The 20,299-nt window shown below is 27.5% G+C and overlaps 1 protein-coding gene across 3 annotated transcripts; it reads right to left on the reverse strand.

The window, feature by feature from the left end:
* Nucleotides 1–460: 460 nt before the first annotated feature.
* Nucleotides 461–13,345, reverse strand: LOC111027895 (SH3 domain-containing RING finger protein 3). Of its 3 annotated transcripts, none has more exons than XM_022306394.1 (17): nt 13,100–13,345; nt 12,484–12,834; nt 11,353–11,414; nt 11,119–11,233; nt 9,929–10,030; nt 9,524–9,660; nt 9,079–9,465; nt 7,990–8,071; nt 6,954–7,069; nt 4,900–5,067; nt 4,737–4,831; nt 4,366–4,551; nt 4,163–4,296; nt 3,919–4,094; nt 3,695–3,793; nt 1,384–1,521; nt 461–950 (listed from the first exon to the last, which is right to left on the reverse strand). In XM_022306394.1, the coding sequence occupies exons 2-17, from the start codon at nt 12,796–12,798 to the stop codon at nt 782–784; spliced, it is 2,481 nt and encodes an 826-aa protein (XP_022162086.1). In that variant the 5' UTR covers nt 12,799–12,834; nt 13,100–13,345; the 3' UTR covers nt 461–781. The 3 variants fall into 3 exon arrangements, with proteins under 3 accessions (XP_022162086.1, XP_022162091.1, XP_022162100.1); XM_022306399.1 differs by lacking the exon at nt 13,100–13,345 and adding an exon at nt 12,936–13,088; XM_022306408.1 differs by lacking the exon at nt 3,695–3,793.
* Nucleotides 13,346–20,299: the final 6,954 nt, after the last annotated feature.

Consider the following 20,299-nt stretch of genomic DNA (forward strand, 5'->3'; position numbering starts at 1 on the left):
TTTTACAAAAAATGCAAATGTCACAACTCAGAGCAAATGTTAATTAAAAAAATGTATTTGAAGACAAAATAAACATAGTTATGTAATAAAAAGAATAATTGTATCTTTTATCTAGTAGTTAAGTCTGGGATCTTAAATAAAATGAAGTAAAAAATTATCAGTTGACCTTAATTATATATTATATATATATATATATAAATTTTGTTTTTAAAAACCTCTCAATGACAATTTTTAGTATACCTACAAAAACATAGCTTTAATAACAACAAATTAACAATATTTTGGATACGCTGTAATTATGGGTGTATTTAATATCCAATATTAAAATAAATAAAATATAATTCGTCTTTGAATTATATTACAACAAATTTTAAATTATACAAATATGAAATCTGAATATTGTATTGATTTCTAGTAAAACTTATAATAAAATCTATACCTAATATAGTTGACTTCTGTTTCTAAAATATATAATATCACATAAGATACAAAATGTTTTAACTTTTAATTAATAAATATTGTTAAATTTATTGAGTTTTTAATATAAATAAAAATACACTTAACCGAAGCAGTCAAATTATTACACAAGATGGATTAAATATTTTAAGAGTCTAAATGTTTACTACACCCTAGATGCAACTCTGGTACATAAATTTTATGAGATATATTTATTATTTTACCAATAAATAATTAGGTAGTCTAATAGTTAAGTTAAATTAAATTAACGATGACTAATATTCCTAAATAAAACTATTTACGATAAATTAGGCAGAAAATATTATTAAATTTTCTCAACAAAGCTTGATGGAAACAAACCACTTTTACCGGTTCTCAATAATGTTCCTCTATACCACCCGTCTTGCCTAATCTTATGTACATACAAAATATCTCCTACTCGGAGTTCTAATTCGTACTCACTATTTGGTGGATATGCAACAATACACCTGCACCTAAAAATGAAATGCATAATAGTTAAATATATTAGGTGGTAATAATATTAAGCATAAAAAGGTAAGCAAATAGAAATTAGAAATTTAAACGCTCATTAAAAATGTTTATGGCTTTTTAGAAAATGTATTTATTTATTATTGGTAGAAAAACTTATGAGCAATCATGTATTAAACTTTTAAATTTTTTCACCAAGAAAAAAATTATTTATAAACAATAGTCAAAAATAAGCTAAAAAAATAATCAAAAATAAGATAAAAAATGTCTCATTTTTATAAATAATTCAAAAAGTCAAAATATTTTGAAAATTTGATATTGCATGGAAAATGTTTATAAAAATATGAAATAAAATAAATTTATGAAATAACTTTCACAAGTACATACTACATCTGGACTCTATTTTAATTATTATACATTACTTCATATTGAACTTACATATTTTGCTGAGTACGTGAACTTTGTTTAAGTTTTCGATCTTGCGGTTTAATGTCTACTGAAACACCATTATTTGTATCTAAACTATGTGATTTACGATGATGTATTAAAACCGATGATCCATTTGGTTGCTGTTCACTAAAATTAAAGAACATTTTATTACAAAATTTAAAAGGCTTCATCAATTACTAAGAGCATATCACATTAACAAACTATCCTTCAACTCTTCACTTAAGATATTATTGTTAAAATTAGGTTTTAACAAGGTTTTGCATACGAAAAACGATTCTGAGCAAAGATTGTCAGTCTATTACATTACTAAGTACAATAGAGCCTCGATAGTCTTCTGATAAACCGAGAACACGGTAATCTAGACGGCGTTACCTAAGTCTATTTGTTCCTAATTCCCGGTAAATAAGTTTCAAGCACCCAAGAATAATATTTTTTAAATTACAACAAATCTTGTTATTCTTCACTTAAATATCTAATTTCGCCAAATTCGAACTTCAAATGCTTATGAAAAAAAAAAACGGTACAGTTGTTACAGTGTGAACTACTTACATGGAACTTTATTTTAAACGTCAATCCTTAGCTACACAAATTGAAAATGTTATCAATTTTTAACTATCTACAAAATAATTTGTACAATTATCAATTTGATTCATTTTGTTAAAATTTGAATATTAAATGTTAAATAAACATTATTAAAATTAATGTTTATAACAGTTAACTATTTTGAAAATTGTGTGGGTATAGAAAATACTAATATAAACATTTAGTGAAAATTTCATGTATTTACGATTATTTTTTTAAGAATCATACCAAAAACCTAAATTAATATTGCATAATTATGTGTGCAGAAATTTTAATAATTTACAATATTTCAAGACTGTTAAAATAGCAATGGAAATTTTAAATACAAAATATTAATTTTTAATTTTTATTTTGTGGACCCAGGTATGGACCTGATATGGATACATCCTGATTATTTGATTTTATAATGTTCAATTTCAATAATTATCATACACTTTTTTCACACATTTCCCACCAAAAAACTTGGGAGATTGAAAATTGTATTGGTTTACTTTCAAGGTTTACTTTGGTTAGTTATTTCAAACATTTAAACAATACAACGTTTACCAGATAAGCTAGTTATTGTACATAAATATAGCTAAGACTTAGTATTTTTGACAAAAGCAAGACAAACTCAATTTTATTTTCACTTTGAATATTTTAAATCAAATAATATGAAAAAAACATGCAAAAATTTAAAACACTCACATTCACATACATAAAAAAAATGTTATAAAACTTAAGTTCTGTTTTAAGCAAATTGTATTGGAGATTTAAATAAAATATAACTTCTCTCATTAGTAGGAACCGGAAGTTCATGGATTTGCATGTTTTTACTGAATGGACTAAACAATTGCTAGATCAGCTACAAATTTGAATTATACTTATACAAATCCAAATACAACATTTTATTTTGCATATAATTGCATATTTTGGGTTTTTTTTTTATGTATGTGCATATTTTACAATTTGTTTGTTATTAACTACATATTTGAGTCAAATATTATGTAATTGACAAAATAAATTACTTCTAAAAAACCTATTACAACCCCACGGCGGTGGTGGCCCGATAGCAGCTAATGGATAATATGTTTATTTTTAGAAAAGTTTTAATATTTTTCATTACGATAACGATACTTTTGTTAAATTTGAACAAGTTATTGTAAAGAATCTGGGTTTTAAAACACTATCCAACATTTCAAAAATTATGCTGGGAAAAGAAATGACAATGGATAATTTACCTGAATATTTTTCTTGTGATAGTTTACTATATTTTAAATACGTAAATACGCACCAATTTCTTCGGTTGATGTGGAGCGAAGCTTTTTGGTGTACAAAAATATGTTGGCAGATAACAAGCGGTTGTTCAAATTTGAGAATTTATCAAAACCGTTGATTGTGAATTGTAATGTTGAAAAATATATATTAATTAATGAAATAATGTTTTTAATTACTAGTCAGAGAAATTGAAATACATATTGTGAGTAGTATCTCATAAATTCATAATTAATAATTTTTTTTTCTCATATTTATAAGTAAAAAAAAAAAATAAGGGCATATTGAAGTGCATAAATCAGGATTTTTAAGCGCATAAGTGCATACATATTTCGTTAGTTTTTAGTGCATAAACTTCCAGGCCTAACTCATTAGTATATTTAAACTCTAATATGCTAATGTCATGACTATTTAAAAGTTATACAGACTTATCAATAAGCTACTGTTTTTTTAGTTTTCTCACCTTTTAAGGTTATGATTTCCTCTGACTTTTAATGAAAGTTGCTCAGGAATTCTTTGTATGGCATCTACATTCAGTAATTTTGAAGGACAAGAATCGGATCTTTAATGAAACATGCAAAAGCAAAAAACAAAAAGATAACCACAAATAATTGCTACATGAAACAACAAAAAAGCGTGATTGGTGACCAAACACAAAATTACACTCAAATTACATTCTCTAATTACCTAGAGTGAACTGGTTGTGGTGGTGGGACCATAGTGTTGGTAGAAGTATTATCATCAAATACTGGATTATCCATTGAATACACAGGGGGAGGGGATTTTCTAATTTTTATGTTAGAAAAACTACGCATCACTGAATTTGTAAGAAAGCATTTTTTCCTTCCACGTTTTTGAGCCATCTGAAATAATAAAATTTAACTTATATTATTGTTTAATTCATTGGAAGTAAATAGCCATCTTATATTACATTTTCAGGGCTCACGGAATGTGATGGTGATGCAGCAGTACAAGGAGCTACAGCGCCAGCAACAGTATTCACACATGCAGCAATTGAATCTTTGTCAGTTAATGCTGATGTAGGTTTAGATGAATTGGGCAAACCTAGTGAAGGAAAATGAACATTCAAATTAAAATCAACTGTACAACTAAAATTAATTTATTTTATAATACCTGTATTGCAACACATAGATTTAACATTGTGTGTAGGTGCTGATCGTACTCGAGAAGATGTTGATGGCATTTCGGATAACCAACTTGATACACGACTATGTACAGAAGGACTACTGCTACGAGGTGGTAGTTCAGGTGGTGGATATAAAGGTAAATTTTCATCTATATCACTTTGAAAACTACAATCTATAAAAATATATTATATATATTATATAAATGTAATGTACAAATTCATGGTAATTTTTTTTTTATAAATTTAATTTATTTTTTAAGTTAACAAAGAGTTATAATAGTTATCACCTATATATTATTATATTATTAATTATGAAAATGAAATGAATTAAGGAAAATTTCAATAATAATAATTTTACCGTTTAATTGACCACTAAATGACAAATTATCATCTTTTTGTTCTTGTACTGAAGATGAATTATTGCTAGATTTTCCAAGTAGACGAACAGATATTCTAATAATAATTTATCAATAGTCAAAATTAATATTTAAAGAAAATTAATATTATTTTTCAAATATTACTTTGCAGGTGTTACATAGTTTCCTGGAAATACACCAGAACAATTAGTTTTCAATGAAGTTCCTTTATACCATCCATCCTTGCAGCATTCAGTTACCATATATAATTGTCCACGTTTTAACTCAAGTTCATCGGATTTTTGAGGTTTATAAGGGTATAATGAGACATGCCTTAAAACAAAATAAAAATTAGATATACACACAAAATCTACAATAAGATCCATTCTATAAGTTTTTGTAAGAGTAAAAGCAGAAGACAATAATTTCAATAAATAACAAAAATCTAGAACACAATGTCATAGTTTAAAGGAATGGTTTTCAGCTGTGAATAGTTATTGTGGCTTGTCGCAGTGACTATTCTGTTATGGAATTGCCTTATAATTGTTGCGGCCAAAGACCAAACTACACTCTGTTCCAAATAAGAGCGCACCACAAAGTTAACAAAAACTGGTAGAAGCTCGTGCATTTATCCCCACTACACTTGGAAATGTCACCGATCGTTCAGCACCATTGGTGGCGACGATTATAGCAGATTAACAACAACCAATAACAGAGAAAATACTCAGCCGGGGGGTCCAAACGTCGCACCCAGATTCATTTGGATGCGCCAAGGCAGTGAGCTCTTATATGGAACGGAGTATGGGTTCACTAGTAGTATGTTGCAGCTGGCCATAAAGGTTAGTAGCAGCTTAAAAACCGTACTTCAAAGAGGCAGTTAAGATGCACACTGCTCAATTTTAATTTGGTTGTGGGTGGCAATTTTATCAGGGCAGTTGAAGTGTCTGGAGAGAGAGAGAGAGAGAGAGAGAGAGAGAGAGAGAGAGAGAGAGAGAGAGTGCTTCATTCCCTTAGAACAGGTATGGTAAAAACCTATTAATGGTCAATTTTTTTTTCTTATGTAATAATTTAATTTTTATACTGAGAAACGGAAAAAATTCATATTTAAAAAATTCAAAAACTTTTAGCTTCCTTAAGTTTTTTGAAACATTTCAACTTCTTAATTGTACTTCTCGTAGATTTTCTGAAAATTTTACTAATAACCAAAAATACTTAATTAATTTGACCTATTAGTAGATAAGCGAGGAAAAACGAGTTCCAACGTTTATTAGTAAGAAATATGATACAAAGAAGAAAACATTTTTTAGTTCTACCATCACCGTAAATAAATAAAAAAAAAAATTAACTACAATTTCTAGGGTTTTGTCAGTGGCATGTGTTATCATAAATCATAATTAAGCAGAGATGTGTATAAAAGCAACAATAATCAGGACAACAGCAGTTGTTTTAAACTGTTGAATAAAAGCAAAAAAAAAGGGCTTTTAAATTTCATGATTGAACGGATTGTAATATGACATACACTTCCATAGTACTCATTTTATGTCAGTCTATAAAAACAAGCAAATTATATAAGTCCAGAGCCCTGATTATAACCTATTTATTTATTTATTTATTTATTTATTTATATGTATAAATGCCAAATGGCTTTTTACATACAGCAATAACGATATTACATAAATTAACGTTAGTGATAAGAATAAAATACATAAATGATAATGTTAAACAATATAGTAAGAAATAAGAATAATAATAATTATAATAGGAAAATTACACACGTTGGGTGAATACAAAATTTAAGGCCATACATCAAAATTATTATTATTTAAATTGCGCATAGCTCTAACCAAAGGATCATTAGATAAAAAGTTTGAACGGGAAGTTGGGATGTGAAAGGAATCGGTTGATGTGGTATTGGCGATAGGAACTCTTAAGCTAATACGCTCAAGGAGACGTGGAGCATCAATTTTACCCTGGATTAATTTTAAAAGGAAGTTACGATCCGCAATTAGTCGCCTGTCCTAGAGGGAGAGGAGATTAAGCGCGCCCATGACAGGTTGGTATGAATGTTGGGGGTGTTCAATTTTTAATAAGAAGCCTGCATTGCTTAGGAATCTATAAATGTTAGTTATTGTTCATACTTCATTAGGTTGTAGGTCTATGGTCACTACCGACAATTCATTATAAACTATAATTAATAATTATGATAGTTAAAAACTCACTTTGCTGGCAGTTGGATAGGTATTTTAGACCTAACATTCTGGGTAACTATTGGTTTGGAATGACTTCTAAGACTTCCATGACGATGAAGTTTAGAATCTTTCACTCCATTCACTGGCTACAAAAAAAAATATATTTATACATATTATTAATGTTCCTTCAATATATTATATTACATTTTATAAAAATGTCAATGGTAATTTATTATAATAGAAATATAATATGTAACCAATAGTAACTCAATAAAAATTTTCTTTTTCGGTTCGGACTACATTTGTCAAGTAATTAACAAAGTTCTATTAATCACTTTTTCCATAAATAATAGGTACCTATGTATTTATTTTTGTATAAAAATAATTATTATCTTATATTTAAATGAAACATTTATTCTATATTTATAATGTTATAAAAATATCCTTATACCTATGTAAATTATTAAATCATTATCTAACCACTAACAAATTTTTGTTTCTTTTATCCATTATAAATTATTGGGACGAAATAACACAAAATCAATGTGTTTAATAAAGAGGAGTCTACTATGATATCAAATAAATAATTATTAATTTAGATGACAAAGAAAGAAAAATGTATGTTATATAAATTAAAAAAATTGGGGAAGACGCTCTACTATAGAGGAGGTGTCATGAAAGTATGTTGTCTTTGAGAGTAAGACAATAATTTAGTTAAATATAAATTCTATGATAAATCAATAAAAAATAAAATAAAAACAGTTCCCAGTAAAGACAGCGAGAAAGTCTTATTTATACAGTTAATATTTACATTAATAATATTGTAATTTTTTCCAAAAATATGTGAACTGCTATAACAGGCAGAATAAAACTATATTTAACTGTCTGCTAAGGGGAATGCTTTAACTGGCATCAAAAATTTAACTTACGCTGCAGGTGTGACAAAAAAAAATATTTCTTTATATTTTAAAAGCAATTATTTTTTATTTTACTAATCTGTTCTATGACGGCCAGAAAAGCTTTCATCTTCTAATAAATTTTGTGTAAATCAGTGCTATTTATTTACCTGAGTGGATTGAATTTCTAAATTAGTATTTGGACTGGAAAAAACAGCAATATCATCTTGTGACAAAATCTCAGCCGAATATCTAAAACACATATAGGTTTATTAATTTAATGAATTATATTATTTTTAATTTTAAAATACTTTATTGAAAAACATCTAATATATCTGGGTTGTTATTATAATCAGTTACTTTTAAATATAACCATAAAATTAATCTTAGAATGGAGTATTTACCATACTTTTATTCTAAACAATTTATTTTATATCAGTCAAATAATTATAACTTATAATGTGATTACTAAAGTGTGAGCACTGTGAGCACTGCTCACACTTTACTTTTTAAAGCATTATTAATTGCTCAATTAACTTAAAAAATTGAATCGTACATACACCTATGTATAATTTTATCCTTTACTGAAAGGTAAAATACTAAAATATACTTTTTGCGAACTACTAACAATTTATTAAATAAAAAACAGCAATTTTATTTGAAAAAAATTATTTGTACATACTAAGTAATATAAATTAATTAAAAACTCATTAAAATAAATATTAAATGTATATGTAGAAATTATTAAATTTATTATCACAGGTTAATTCAATAATATTTATACAAATAATGCTCAAAATATTATCTGTGTGAACGGCGTGCTCACATGTGTACCAACAATGGATTAAGTAGTAATAAATAAAAAAGGAATGATAAAAATGTATTGATCACAAATAAATGAAAATAATATTATAGGTAATTACAATTAAACAATCTTATTGTTTGCAAAACATATATTCATTCAAATAAGAGTACGTTTTAAATTCCAAATTTTTAGTACACAGAATAGAACTGTAATTTGTTTAGATCAGTAAATTAGACTTAACATTTTAAAATTGAACAAATGTAGGCTTATATTAATTTAGTTTCCAAGAATATATTTCATTTTCTATTATTTGTTATTTGTCCAAATAAAATATTTACTATGAAAACAAATAAAGTATTAATACTATAGAGAAAATATAATATTCATACTATAAATTATTTTAGTTGATAAAGAATCTGTATGGTTCAAAATAGTTTATTATTTTAAAACTAACCGCTTGTTTTCTGATGTATGCGGGCCTAATGAAAGAGGCCCAACCCCATTTGTGAAACTATGTCGTTTTGGTGGATCTGGATTTGATGTTGGTAAAGAACGATTTATTGAATTATCAACAAAAGGAGCGTGTGATGGTGACCGGCTAGGAGAGCTAGATGTGGTATCAGACGGAGAAGTAGTATTTGGAGACGTGGTAGTTGTAGAAGAAGATGATGATGAAGTATTTTCATTGGTAACCTTTGTATTATCTAATACATGTTTTGCTTCATCAGTTGCATTGTGTTTGGTATTTGTTGATTGGCAAGCAGCAGATAGTTCAATTGGCAATAAAGGAGCAGCTTCTTCGGGAGTAGGAGGAGCCATTCTACTTTGAGTAGGTTGTGAACTGGAAATAAAATGGTAAATAATATTTTATCCTATTTTATAAATTTTGAAATACGTACCTAACTGATAGTTTCATTAATGCACGAGCTATTTGATTTAAGTCAACAAAAGATAAAGGAAATATTCCAATGCGATTGGAAATTTTTCCCTCGGCCCAATTTTGATCAATCCGTCTTAAAACTGTGATTATATCACCCTAATAAGGAAACAATTCTAATTAACATTATCTTGTAACAATAATACAGTATAAAAATTAATTAAAACAATTCTAGAATCTTTATTATTAAAAATTTATTTATTTTTTATTAGCCTTTTGAATACAATGATAGCTAGTCAATTATTGTAATTATTATTAAATATTATAAATCTTAAGCACTAGAACTTATATTTTTTTAAACATAATTATAAATATTTATTGTATTGCTACAATGCAATCATTAAATTAATAAATTATTAAAAATTACTTTTGAAAATGATAAACATCCTTCATCGTCTTCTTTATTCATTTTAAAATCATACAATGCTTTACATTGTGGTATATGACTAGGAAGTGATGTTGGAAATACCTAATTTTAATAAACAAATAAAAGCACAATAATTAATCGATTAATAATGTTAAAATAAATTTATCAACATTTAGTATACCTATTACATACTATAATACATGGTATGTATGGCTATATGAAAATAAAACTGGGTGCTAAATCTAGGCTAAGCCTCTCAGAATGATGTGTTTAAACACACCAATAAGGGAGATATGAATTTGAATGGTGAAATGACATGGGTCTAATGTCCGATCATAACAGTTCTGTCTCTTAATATGCATAGCTAAAGAATCTCAATAAAATCATTAAAATAACATTTTGGTAAGTCTTTTTCACTAGATTTTACGGTCCATTTAAGACTTTACTTCTACAAACATCCTTTACTTCCTTCCTGTCTTGTTCGTAGAGCACATACCCAGTCTATTTTAGCTGTTTGCATTGATCTATGCTTGGAGGCAACCTCTAGACCGTTTCTATTGGTGTGGGACAAAATACATTAGTTTTTAGAGAACTACACAATTTAAAAAAATTAACTTTACTGGTTTGTACCCCTTAAGTATGTTTTTATATTAAGCATTTAATATGGACCTAATTTGGTATTGTTTGGTATTCTCTATTACATCCTTTACTTTCTAAGATCATTAATATTGCCTCATTGCCTTTGTTACCAACCGCATTTCATACCCATAAAAATAACTGATTGTAGGTAATTTGACAGTCTATATATTGGTATGCACATACATATTAAATACTACAGAGTATATTATAATGAAAATGTTACTCAATATTCAATAAATAAATCAATAATTAGTATAATTGAATATTAAATATTAATATGAATGTAATATTTTTTATATTTAATACACAATAGTAAGGATTTTTTTTAAAGATAACAACTAAGTTTTGCTATGAATTTTATTTGAAACTATAAAATGAATAAAAACTTTTATGAAAAGAGGTCAAATAATTATTGCACAACAATATGCTGCTGGTTAAAATGGGTAAATATATAATTGCATCAAGTAATAATGTAGTATACTTCATAAAATTAATACTAATTTTTGTTATAATCTAAGAACACAGCTATAGGTTCTTTAAATAAAACCAACCTGTACATATGATAGGGGAAATATACCAATTACTCCATTAGCTTCACCTTGATACCAATTGGAATCAACTTTTTGACGTAATATAATCATGTCTCCTTTTTTGAAACTTAAATCCCTGAAATAAGTATTAATATTTTAGTTTTCCCCAATTATTTGTTTGAAGTATACAATTAAATCGCATGAATTATTTATAAAGTTTAATAATTTTACAACCAATAAACTTTTAATATTTACCCAGGTTCTTTGGAAGAATAATCGTATAATGCTCTTGCAAACATATTACGTTGATATGGCACCTTCAAGTTAAATAAAATATTATACATATGTAGATATTTAAAATAATTTTGATACACAATTTAAAAAAATACATATATTTGAAGCATAATTGAGACATTATTAGCCTTTATTTGCTGCCTCAATCTTCCAAACACACAACCAGAAAAAATACTTGCAGCTAAACCTGATATTTTGTTCATTTTAATACTATAGTAAATTGACCTATCGTACAATTTAAGTAAATCTAAGAAAAAGGTAAAAATATTATCTGTGTTCTCTCGTAATTGTTTACATACTTAGTTTAAAATTAGAGTGTAAATTAAAAAAATCATCAATAAAACAACAGTTTTATCCTACAATTTGATAACAGATCTATTTTTCTATATATGTAAGCTGGCACATCTTAAAGTTTTCTAAAGAGCTGAAATTTTGTATGTTATAGTGGGCTATGTGTTTGTAAGATATAGACTACAAATACAGATGCAGTGTAATTTTAAATCTTGAAATTAAAGAAGAAAGTTATAGAAATACCTATACTAGAATTTAAATTAATTATTTTCTTTCTTATAAGCAATATTTTTTTTTTATTTGTGTAACTTCAAAGTCTAAAAGATAATTTGATAATTTTTGAGGTGAATAAACTGTTTCACTATTTAATTTTGAAAAGAAAATATTCATGTATCTAGACAAGATTATATTATAAAAGTTGATATACCCAGGAAATTAAATTATAATTAAACTTTTTTTTTTGTAGTTAAAATATTTATCATACAATCTACAAATGTTTTTTACAGTAAGTATAAATGATGTAGGGGTAGTAATTGGACTGTACTCTTGAAGGAAGAATCCATCCAATGATTGAACTTCATGATTTAATTATAATAAAGTTTAAAAAGGGAAATGTTTACTCAAGTATTTTACTTTTCCACATTTATGAGATTGATTAATTTTATTATCATTTAAATAGAAAAATAAATGTACAATAAGAAGGAAATTATACAATTATTTATTGTTATAGGTTGAAAGTTGAAGGTTAGGAAAGAATAAATAAATAAATAAAATAACAAAAATAATTATAATAATATTAACTTGTTTTGATGTTTTTGGTGGTCTTTGATCAGAACATGCAACAGCTGAAGGTTTTTTAGGCGGTGATATCATGGCATTTTTACTCTTCATACCTTCCAATATTCTCATGAGTAATACATTGGGTGGCAGTTCATCCACCCGACACTCGACAAGTGTTCGACATTCTGGACATCGTAGCTCTTTATGAGTAGCTACAATTTCATCCAGGCATTTTTTACAAAATGTATGCTGACAAGATAGCACTTTACTTGATGTATCCAACCGTTCCAAGCATACTGAACACTCGAGCAAATCATTTAATAACTTCTCGTCCATTATTGAGCACAACTATTTATTCTAGCAGAGAACATCCTACACAGAAAAATAATAATTTTAATAAATAAAACAAATACATAACATACATACATATTCATTTATTTATTTTTGTTTAACAATAAAAAATAAAATAATACATTTCATCTGTGATACAAAATCTAACCCATAGGATGATGTAACGTAATTGATTGTTAATTAATTTACTGCTAAAAAAACATCAGTTTAGTCGAGGAATGCCCACTCAATATTACATTATAACATTAACGATGTAATTGACTCAAGTTCGCTCGAAACGTCTTACCATTATCACAAGCTTTTGTGTCATCATAAAATTTGGCATTAAAATGCCACGACCAACGTAATTCACTCTGTATTGCAATATTCCGTCATCGACGACTACTCGGATCGGTTTAATTAAAAACATTAACGCTCAACATGATAATATTATGAAAAATAATTTGCAGATTATATCGCCAAATCATTTGAGGAACGAATCCACAAAAAAAAAACAATTTCGCACATCTATCGGTTCTATCTTTTATCCCCACCTTAACTAGTTGCCATAAAATCCATCATCTTTTTGATCAGTGCAGCCAATACGACATACGTGTGAATCGGAATCTACTCAATAAATGTGCGGTACAATAATATTATGTTCGGCAGTGCACTTGCTATTGCCGCAGAATATATTATTATTAATATAAAAATGCTATTACTATGATATGGGATATTGGTAATGTATATCAGTGCCTACAGTGGTGTATCCAGGATTTTTTTTTTGAGGGGGGGAGGCTGATCAATTATACATCACAAAAATAAACCATGACGAATTGACGACTGCAAAATTGGTAAGTGTTTAAAAAAGCTAAATTAAAAATTTTTCGGATGAGGCTGTACCCTCCTCAAGAGCCTCCCCCCCTAAACCGTGTAAGCTCCGCTGATGGGTAATGGGTGTATTATTCTAGAATCGCTGAAAAAAAAGCCCATATAAAAAATGTATAGTGTATAATACACATGTATACTCTACTCCTAATTGGTAATTGCCGTGTGGCGTGTACCAATAACAAAATATAATATATTATAATGAAAATAATGTCATAAATTATTATCATGTGTTAATTTTGTATAAATGTAGTATATATACACCTAAGATGTTATATAGTTACTTGTTATACACCTAATGTTTTTTTCTTGGTGTATTTATTTGTGCTTTTTTTAAGTTGACTTATTTTCGCCTACCATTATTTTATTATGTATTTTAAAAGCTTTAAATGTGTTTTCCTTTATGACTGTCTGTGACGTTTGAGATTTAAAAGCCCTGCCAGCAACGGAATAATCTGAAAATATCTTTACGGCGTGAATTATTAAATATTTGTACTGTGATAAAAATAAAATTAGTTTGTACACAACGACAACATATTACGTTAACAACAAATTATGGTACTCGTAACGGTTAGTATTTTGTAAGAAGCGCTAATTACGATGTTTTTTTCACTTATTTATTATTGTTACTGTTTAATTAATAATCAAAATGATAGGTACTTATAACATGAAGATTTATAAAACACCACCTATGAATTATGATCATATATTCATATCCAAATGTGTTTACCTAGCCATAGGAATTTTGCTGCAAAAATGTATGAAGAAATTAACTATAGTGTTGTTAAGTTAACGTCAAGAAAATATCAAATAATTATAGTTAACAATTTTGAAAAATAAAAATAATAGATATAAACTCTCTAAAATATCTAACTTAATAAAGAGTACAATGAACTTAGATAAGAACACTACTTACTAACTTAAAGTTTGATGATAAATGAATTCACTCTAATAAAATTATAAATTAAACTAGTGGTTTAGAGAGAGAGAAAACAAATAGTGTACTGACATCCTCTTAATTATTTTTATAATTATTACTGTAAAAGGGTGGGCCATAACTGGGTCACATTAAGCTAGTGATTGCACAACATTCGATTTCTCAAATAATAACTATTTTGTTGAAAATTTATCCTATAGTACCTACCTAGTGGCTGGTAGGCTATTCCTTCTTATTACACACTAGGCACAAGTCAGCTGCAGAAGTAATTTAAGCTATACTATTTTAACACCCATATATACTATAACCGTGATTAAGACATCACCAATACAAAAATTCGAAGGGGGATGGGGGCGTCCACCCATCAGCTATGCCACTGATTATGCCCGAGGTTTAATCCTCAATATGGATTAAACCTGTAATGGACCTCGACCAAACCTGTTGCTATTGTTATACCTTATTTCCGCAATAAATGACAAAAATAAGGGGAAAAAAACTTAATATGATCTAATATACGTCAATAGTAATAAAGTTAAATCATCTGAGGCACAACGTAAGAAAATACAGTATAAATATACGAGTTTACACTGTATATTATATTATCATCTATCGGTGACTAGAATTTAGCATTAATGAATAATGATTAATGAGTAATAAAACTATATTATTCTATAAATACCTAAAGTAGGTACTGTGTACAGTCAATGACGTATTGCTTAAAAATTCGTAGGTATCCGGAATACAACTATATGTACAATCAATTTATTCTATGCTATCGAAATCTTTTTCACGTATAGATAGGTGACAATGATCAAAAAACATTTTATCGCTTCACTCATAATAATTATTTTATCTATAACCCATTATACTATGCAAATTAAATACAAGTAAATTTTTTACTTCATGGAAGTCGTTTTAAATCTTAAAATAAAATTATGAAAACTGAAGGTACGCTACACTTGAATTTACTAGAGGATTCAATTGTTTTAATTTTTTTCTATATTTTTTCTATCTTCATGTGTAATTATGTATTACACATTAATACTATAAAAGACTATTGATGTAATAATAATAAAATATTGTGATATTTAAAAACAGTTAGTGTCGAAATAAAATTGTTTTTTTTATTTTTTAGTACCTATAAGCGTAGTTAATAATATTATATAGGTAGGTAATTAGTAATTACATATTTACATGTAAGTAATTATTATTTCTATATTGTCGCTATTATTAAAAAAATTAAACACAAAATGTTTACCAATGTTCGTTACAGAAACGAGAATAAGTATATAGGAAGCTACTATAATAATATAATACTAAATTTAATAAATTGCAATTATGCGGTTATACCTGCACATTGTCTCTCAGCCGCTATTATGTTGCGAACTGCTGCAGTTTTATAATATTATAAATGATATATCTATTGGCAATTGGCTATATTATGTAGTCTGCCGCCACCGGTCGTTGGTCGTCAGACGGTGCAAGTGAAAAAGTATAAATTAAGTTGATTCACCACGTCATACCGAATTATAAACAGCATAAACACAATAATTATACATAATATATATATGTATATATATATATATATGAACAACGGCAGGTGTATTATAAGCACTTATTAGTACGCAGTATGAGCCATATGAGAAGTACGGCACGCTATTAGTAAGCAGTTGACTAGTTGAGTCACGAACAAAATCCTCATAAACACATAGGTACTACAATATCACTCACAAAATCAACAAAATACAATTGCCTAGAGTGCGATATTCCACTTTGTACGAAAATTTAATATAATTTGATAGATATCTAAAACACTTTTCTTATTCACCAATCACCATGCACAGTAATACTTTGTGATATTCAATCTAATAAAAGACGTGATGGTATACAGTAGAACCTCATTCATTCGGGCTAATTGCGGCTCTAGTTTGTCCGAAATAATGAAAGTTCGGATTAAACAAAATAATCAAAAATCGTTAATTATAAATTCAAAAAAAATGTTATTGGATAAAATGCATCATCAAGGGATTGATCTAGTGGCAACCGCTTTCTTTTTACAACGCTTGTTTCTTTTTCTACATTAAATTTCAAAACAAATTTTCTTACATCATCTTTTTGTACTTCGTTTTCGTGTTTATTCTAATCTACGGCATAAACTTGCGTAATTTACGTATTATAAACGGCTGTCCGGATTAAACGAAGTCCGGACTAATGAGGTCCGGACTCCTGATTATTGAGGTTTTACTGTATTATTATCTATACTCTATAGCATATTGTGTATATTATATTTAAGCAATATTGTAACATAAATATTAGTGTGTATGGACAATGGACATATTTAAAAAGGTTACCTAAGGGAACATTGATGGGAGCAATCACTTTCTTCCATGGATTTGCATTTTGGCTGATTATTATATCATACGAAAACCTACAAGTATGATTTATCTGTTTATCATAAATCAAAAATATTTTTCAATATTTATACCATAAAAATAAAAAAATTCTAACATTTTATAAAGTATGTAATGCATATTATGGTCATATGGATGTTACAGATAAGGTTAGACTATACTATATATCATTATGTTATATAGGTAGTAAATAGAATAGTCTAACCTAAACACTACACAATATAACGTGCGTTTACTGTTTATATTATAGCTCAAATATTCTGAAAATCTTTAATATTCTGAATATCTTTGGGTAAGTAGTAAAGAAAAATTGAGCCCCCACTAAACCCTAGTAGAAAGACTAAATATGCTCCTGCTTTGTTCAAATATCCAAATAATGAATGAATAATATTGTGCACCTTTAATAAAACATGATGCATTTTGAATTTGTGAATTAATTTTGTTTTGTATTACTCAGTATTACTAGTATTAGGTAATTGAATTATGTTCGGGACATATATCTATGGATGTAAAAGTATAGTATAATAGATTATATATTTATATATCTATGTCACCACTCACCGTGGCGGACATCGGTATTATACAGTTCGCAAGAAAATATTTGTGGTAATAACCCGGAAATGGTTATAACTGTTGATAATACGTCTTATCAAATGCCAAATATTGTATTGCAAAATAAATTATTCGATGACATTTGACTCATTTGAGTATATTATTGTTGGTGAAGTACGTTTAATATTGCGTTTATAATATTTATTATTTATTACCCAATCTTGGCATTGAAAAATAGACTCTACACCATTAATACTATATATAATATATAGTCATTACTCATTAATCTCGCCAAGATGAAACTAATATTATAATATACAGCACTACTGTCGAGTACGCTATATATACGCTTTATGTAGTTTTTCCATCATTGCCCATTGATATTATAGGTATATATAAGTCATAACTCATAAGTGCATAAATAATATAAATATATACCATCACTAATCAGAAGTTCCTCAACTATTGGTCGGGATTATAATATTTTTGATGAGTTACATTAAGTCTCGAATAACTTCCATATTTTTATAATTTAAAATATTTTATACCTACTAGCTAATCAGTGATCCATGATCCTGCGTTGTCTGTGACAAATTTAATGGCCATGGATTTGTATTCTTAAACTACGTTAGATGTAAGCTGCACATATTTTCAACATATACATTTGGGTGGATTTAACCAAGTATAAATTATAAATCTAAAACTATATCTAAAATTATAATAATTCTCAATTTTATTTTTTGTAACCAATGACTACCCTATAAAACCAAAAAATATTCATTTTTCGTGAGTCAAGAAATCCCTGTGTGAACCAATCTTTAAGAGGACGTAATACCCGCATGTGTTGTCTCCGTCTTACAAGTGCGTAACATAGCAAATTGTACACTCAGCAGAACGTAGCTTTAAAAATTAAAGTGAATTGACCTCTTATAAAATCTAAAGGAAAGATTATTATCTAGGCAACCTCATAGACTTTTTATTATATTTTTATAATACAATTTATTTACAATTTTAAAATACTCATAACTCGCGTTAAAATTAAAATATAATAAAAAACCTATGAGGTTGCCTAGATAATAATCTTACCTTTAGATTTTATAAGAGGTCAATTCGCACTAATTTTTAAACTAACAGAGCTACACGTGCAGTTCTGCTGCTAAAATTTGCTATGTTATACGCACTTGTAAGACAAAGACAACACATGCAGGTATCACGTCCTCTTAAAAAGTAAAATTTAAAAAAATTGTCTTCGAGGTGCATATCCTCGGGTATTGGATTAAAAATTATAAATAATCAAAATAATAATAATAATAATAATATACATTCAAATATTTCAAGAGGTATTCAATACTTTTCAAATATAAGATATTTTTTTTACTAATACAATATTTTTATTAGATAAAATACAATAGCTCATACAGTAACACATTAAATATGATTTATTTGACGTGCTATACCTATTATCAATTCATATCCATGATTAAATGATATCTATAATATGTAATGTGTCCAGTAGTGACAAAATAAAGGGGACAGCGAGGGCTGTTTCCCCCCAGCCCCTCTGTAAACAATTAAGTGGCAAAAATATGATTTCATGTAGGTCTCACTTAGATATACAAGTGTATACGCATATTTTCTCTTTCTACGAAGTAACAAACCTTATTTTACGAACGTCCACTGCAAACGCTAGCAACAGTAAAACACTGTGCGATTTTTCAGCGCACGGGATGCATATTTTAAATACATACAATGGGGTGGGAACTATTTTTCACATGTTCGAACAAAAAATATTGGAGGTATAAGGTAACTATAGTGTTTTTTTCGAATGTGCATGGACGTGTCTAAAATGTATCACAGATGTGGCCAATAATAATTCCATAGTCACCTACAAGCCAGTCCCTGCAGAAAAACTTTAAATATTTTTTTAGGAATTGTTGCCTAAATATTTTATGTCGTACATGTATATAATAACTCTCACCAAAAAAATAACTGTAGATTTGATCCCATGATTTTCTATCTTTGCCGAACATACGTGAGATATTTATGTTATTAACATTGTCATTAACTCAAAGTTCTACTAGAATCTGATTTCGCAGTAACGGCCATAGCCATATTGTAGGCCTTGCCATACCCGTAAACACGCCTATGTTCACGTGTATAGTATACCTATTAAAAAGCAAAAGTGAGCATTAACTAGTTTAAAAATTAAAGCTAAGTTAAAAGTATATCCTCTAAAAAATGTTTAACTTTACTGGTTAGTTAATTTGTCAATCAACTCAATAACTCAACTACGAATCCATTGGAACAAATTAACTATTTCCAGTTAATTTAAGAAATAATAGATTCCTGATGGTTAATTGTTATAAGTACACCTACCCAAAATAAAGTTTTTTATTAATATTATAGAAATGTGAAACTAGTCACACAATAATATTATGTTGTATTACCCTACATGGCAAATAAATCAAAATACGTATGCATTTATTTAAATTAATTGTATAACATATTAATATTTAATATATTATTAAAGCTGTTTCAATTATTTTTGGTAATATACGTTTTTCAATTCATCACTGCAGTAATTTCTGAATGAGAGTATGTATGACTCAATATTTCAGTCTTCAGTGTGTATAGATATTCTAAACATGATACTAAGTAGGTAATATAAGTTATAATAAAACTATATATAACCAATATCTGTATTATAATCTGTATTATA

Source organism: Myzus persicae, unplaced genomic scaffold, assembly GCF_001856785.1.
Source record: "Myzus persicae strain clone G006 unplaced genomic scaffold, MPER_G0061.0, whole genome shotgun sequence".
Classification (NCBI taxonomy): domain Eukaryota; kingdom Metazoa; phylum Arthropoda; class Insecta; order Hemiptera; family Aphididae; genus Myzus; species Myzus persicae.

Bases quoted from the DNA above. Each gene is read 5' to 3' on its own strand.
- LOC111027895 (XM_022306394.1), bottom strand. From the start codon at position 12,798: ATGGACGAGAAGTTATTAAATGATTTGCTCGAGTGTTCAGTATGCTTG. The intron at 4,297-4,365 runs GTATTATAAAAT...TTCCTTCACTAG, and splicing joins ATCTATGTGTTGCAATACAG to GTTTGCCCAATTCATCTAAA. The intron at 4,095-4,162 runs GTAATATAAGAT...TTATTATTTCAG, and splicing joins ATTCCGTGAGCCCTGAAAAT to ATGGCTCAAAAACGTGGAAG.